The following is a 3250-nucleotide window of genomic DNA, read 5'->3' on the forward strand; positions in this document are numbered from 1 at the left end:
ATCGGAATCGGCCAAGAACATTTTTGGAAACATGATTTTAATAGTGAAAGCACATCAGATGTCCTCACAAATCAGTTTTTGTCATATTTGCTTTTGACATTAGAACCTCAAAAGTAGCAAAACCCATATACATCTTGTGTCTTTGAAAAAAATGTTTCAGAAATATGTTTGCACATAAAGAACCTAGATTTAAGAGCTGTGTGTGTGTTTTCTGACCTGCCAGTGCAGTATGACGCTCCAGATGAGTCCTAGAGTGAGCTTATGATTACCATCGACAATATCAGTCCCGCCGATATTCACCAGATCCACCTGAAAAATAAATTAATTAATAAATAAACAAAATGTAAAAAACAAGACAAATATTAAAAAAAAATATATATACTACAAAGATATATATTTTAAAATATATTTAAAAAAAACACAAATAAAGAACAAATGTATTTAAGCTCAAATAATCTAAAGCAATTCTTTAAAAAAAAAAAGGATTAATTAATAAATGTTTCTGGTTTACTGTGTATAAATAAATAAATAAAAATAAAAGAATAATTACAAATTCTCTTACACTAAAATACACTTTACAGGAAGGTTCCATTTCTTAACATTACTTTTAAGTACACTAATTAACATGAACTAACAATAAAAATAATTATTTATTAATATCAGTTAATTTCAACATTTAATAACATATTATTAAAATTAAAATTTACATCTGTTAATATTATTAAATGGACCTGAGGTAACGTGAACTAACAATAAACCATTGTATTTGTATTGCCCAACATTAACAAAGACACAATTTAGTTTCTTTGTTCAGTAACAAAGATACTGAATTGCTCATTGCTATGATGGGACTTTACTGTAAAGTATTACCAAAACTTATTTTCATAATCTTTCAAATTGTATGTAATAACACTCTCCACCTCTGAATGACTTTTTGACTAATATAACCACAGTTAAAAATAGATCTGAGTCTGACCTACATTATTTCCAACTAAACTCAAAAATATGTTACATTACAAAGTAAACGTTTCATACTGTATCACGTCTTGAATGCCGTTGCGTGCTTTCATATGGAATATATAAACGCACAGTTGTTTCTAACCTGCTATCACTGACTCAGAGAAAAGCGGGCATTGAGAGAGGATTACGGGCCGCTGGTGTGATGTGTGTGATTCTGTGTAAACATGCCTATCTGACAGTGTGTCTACAGGTGTAGATTAACCAAACCTACACTTACCATTCAAGCGTTCGACTTAAGCCGTCATGTTTGCTTAGAGAGTCAACCTCAAACATTCCTCTATCACTGCGTTTAGAGAGCCAGCTCAACCTCAACATAATCAGAGTGTAATATTCAAAGAACGTAATCCATCAACATCAGCGTCACTAAATATGTGGCTGCATTTATGAGAGATTACTGGAGGATCAGCAAACATCTGGACCAGGAGCGCTTTCATCGGTCAAGAGATTAAAACACAGGAAACTGTGCTGTGTGAATATTCACCGCTCAGCTAATTACAGGGTAATGATAGACACTTATATCAGCCAGGACAATTAATCATCCAACGTTAGGTCATTTTTTAAACGTTCAGTGTTTGCAATGCCTGTTGGTGCTTTTCCTTTATATATATTTGTTGTAGGGCTGTGAAACACAATTTCTGTGATTATTTATTTATTGTTTGTTTGACACATTATTTTTATTGTGAAAATTTGTGGACAAAAAATTAACTAACAGCTGAGAGAGCTGATATACTGACAGAGACAGAAACACCACTATAATAAATGCACAGCAAAATGTGACATTATAATGGGTTTATATGAATATTGTTCAGTTAAATAAAAAATAAAAAATGAAATGATAAAATACAAATTTTTAATAAATTTAAAATAAAATAAAACTAATTTAAGATAAAAACAAATAAAACTAAACTAAACTAAATTAAATTAAATTAAATTAAATTAAATTAAATTAAATTAAATTAAGTCCACAAAAGACAATGACCTGGAACATGAGTGAACATGCAAAATGTGACAGGAAAAACACATTGTTTATAGCATCTGTGTTTGTGGCTCTGTTTGGTCTGTCTGACTCCAGGCCATCAAAGCATAAATACAGAGGACATGTCGAAATGTAGAGACCTTGCCGTCAAAACTCCACGCTAATGTCCCTAAAAGACACACAGGAACTGTAAAGCGTTTTAATTAGGCTGCCCTTGCTGTACGTTCCCTAGGCAGCGTCTGTCAGCTGATATGAGGCAAGAAATAAAAATAATTTTCTCCCGCAGCTGAAGCCCAGAGAGTCACCCAGCAGCAAGGACACATGGGAAGGTAGAGAGAGACTTACGCTGCTCTGATGAAGGACCTGCAGCACGCGGTTGACGTTGTTGAGGGAGTGAACTCTAGTAGAGCCTCGCTCTTTGGTCTGAGAGACAGAGAAAGAGAGTTACGCCATACAATCATGTTCACCAATGTACAGTACAAAACAGTGCTAGAGTATTACTGTGTTTCTGAACATGCACCATGATAGTACCATGTTTTCTTTGAAATGCCTTGGAATAGTGTTGAGCAAAATAAATTACCATTTAAAAGTTTGGGGTTGATATGATTTTTTTTTTTTTACATTTTCTAAAGAAATCTTACTAAGGCTGCAGTAATTTGATTAAAAAATCAGTAATATTGTGAAATATTATTACAATTTGAAATGTATATATTAAAACTGAATATACTATAAAATGTAATTTATTTCTGTGATCAAAGCTGAATTTTCAGCATCATTACTCCAGTCTTCAGTGTCACATGATCCTTCAGAAATCATAATAATATGCTGATTTGCTGCTCAAGAAACATTTATGATTATTATAAATGATAAAAACATTTGTGCTGTTTTGTCCTCATTTTTAGGTTTTTTTTCATGAATAGAAAGAAAAGCATTTATTAGGAAAATAAATATTTTATAACTTTATAAATGTCTTTACTTTTGGTCAATTTAACGCATCCTTGTTAAATAAAAATATTATTTTCTCTCCAAAAATAAATAAACAAAACAAAACAGAAAAACAAAAAACAAAGCAAAGCAAAACAAACCAAACAAAACAAAACAAAGCAAAGCAAAGCAAAACAAAACAAAAAACAAAGCAAAGCAAAGAAAAGCAAAGCAAAGCAAAACAAAACAAAAAACAAAACAAAGCAAAAACAAAACACAAAGCAAAAACAAAACACAAAGCAAAAAAAAAAAAAAAAAAAATGCACTAAC

General features: G+C 31.3%; 1 protein-coding gene across 1 annotated transcript in view; it reads right to left on the reverse strand.

The window, feature by feature from the left end:
* LOC107749687 (utrophin-like) overlaps positions 1–3250 on the reverse strand; it is a 14920-nt gene that overhangs the window by 4313 nt on the left and 7357 nt on the right. The window contains exons 4-5 of the mRNA XM_016564836.1: positions 2342–2419; positions 217–309 (exon numbers count right to left, since the gene is read on the reverse strand). Of these exons, the coding sequence (XP_016420322.1) occupies positions 217–309; positions 2342–2419 (171 nt within the window). The remainder of the gene's footprint in view (positions 1–216; positions 310–2341; positions 2420–3250) is intronic.

The sequence above is a fragment of the Sinocyclocheilus rhinocerous genome, unplaced genomic scaffold, assembly GCF_001515625.1.
Source record: "Sinocyclocheilus rhinocerous isolate Xijiao unplaced genomic scaffold, SAMN03320098_v1.1 scaffold17815, whole genome shotgun sequence".
Classification (NCBI taxonomy): Eukaryota; Metazoa; Chordata; class Actinopteri; order Cypriniformes; family Cyprinidae; genus Sinocyclocheilus; species Sinocyclocheilus rhinocerous.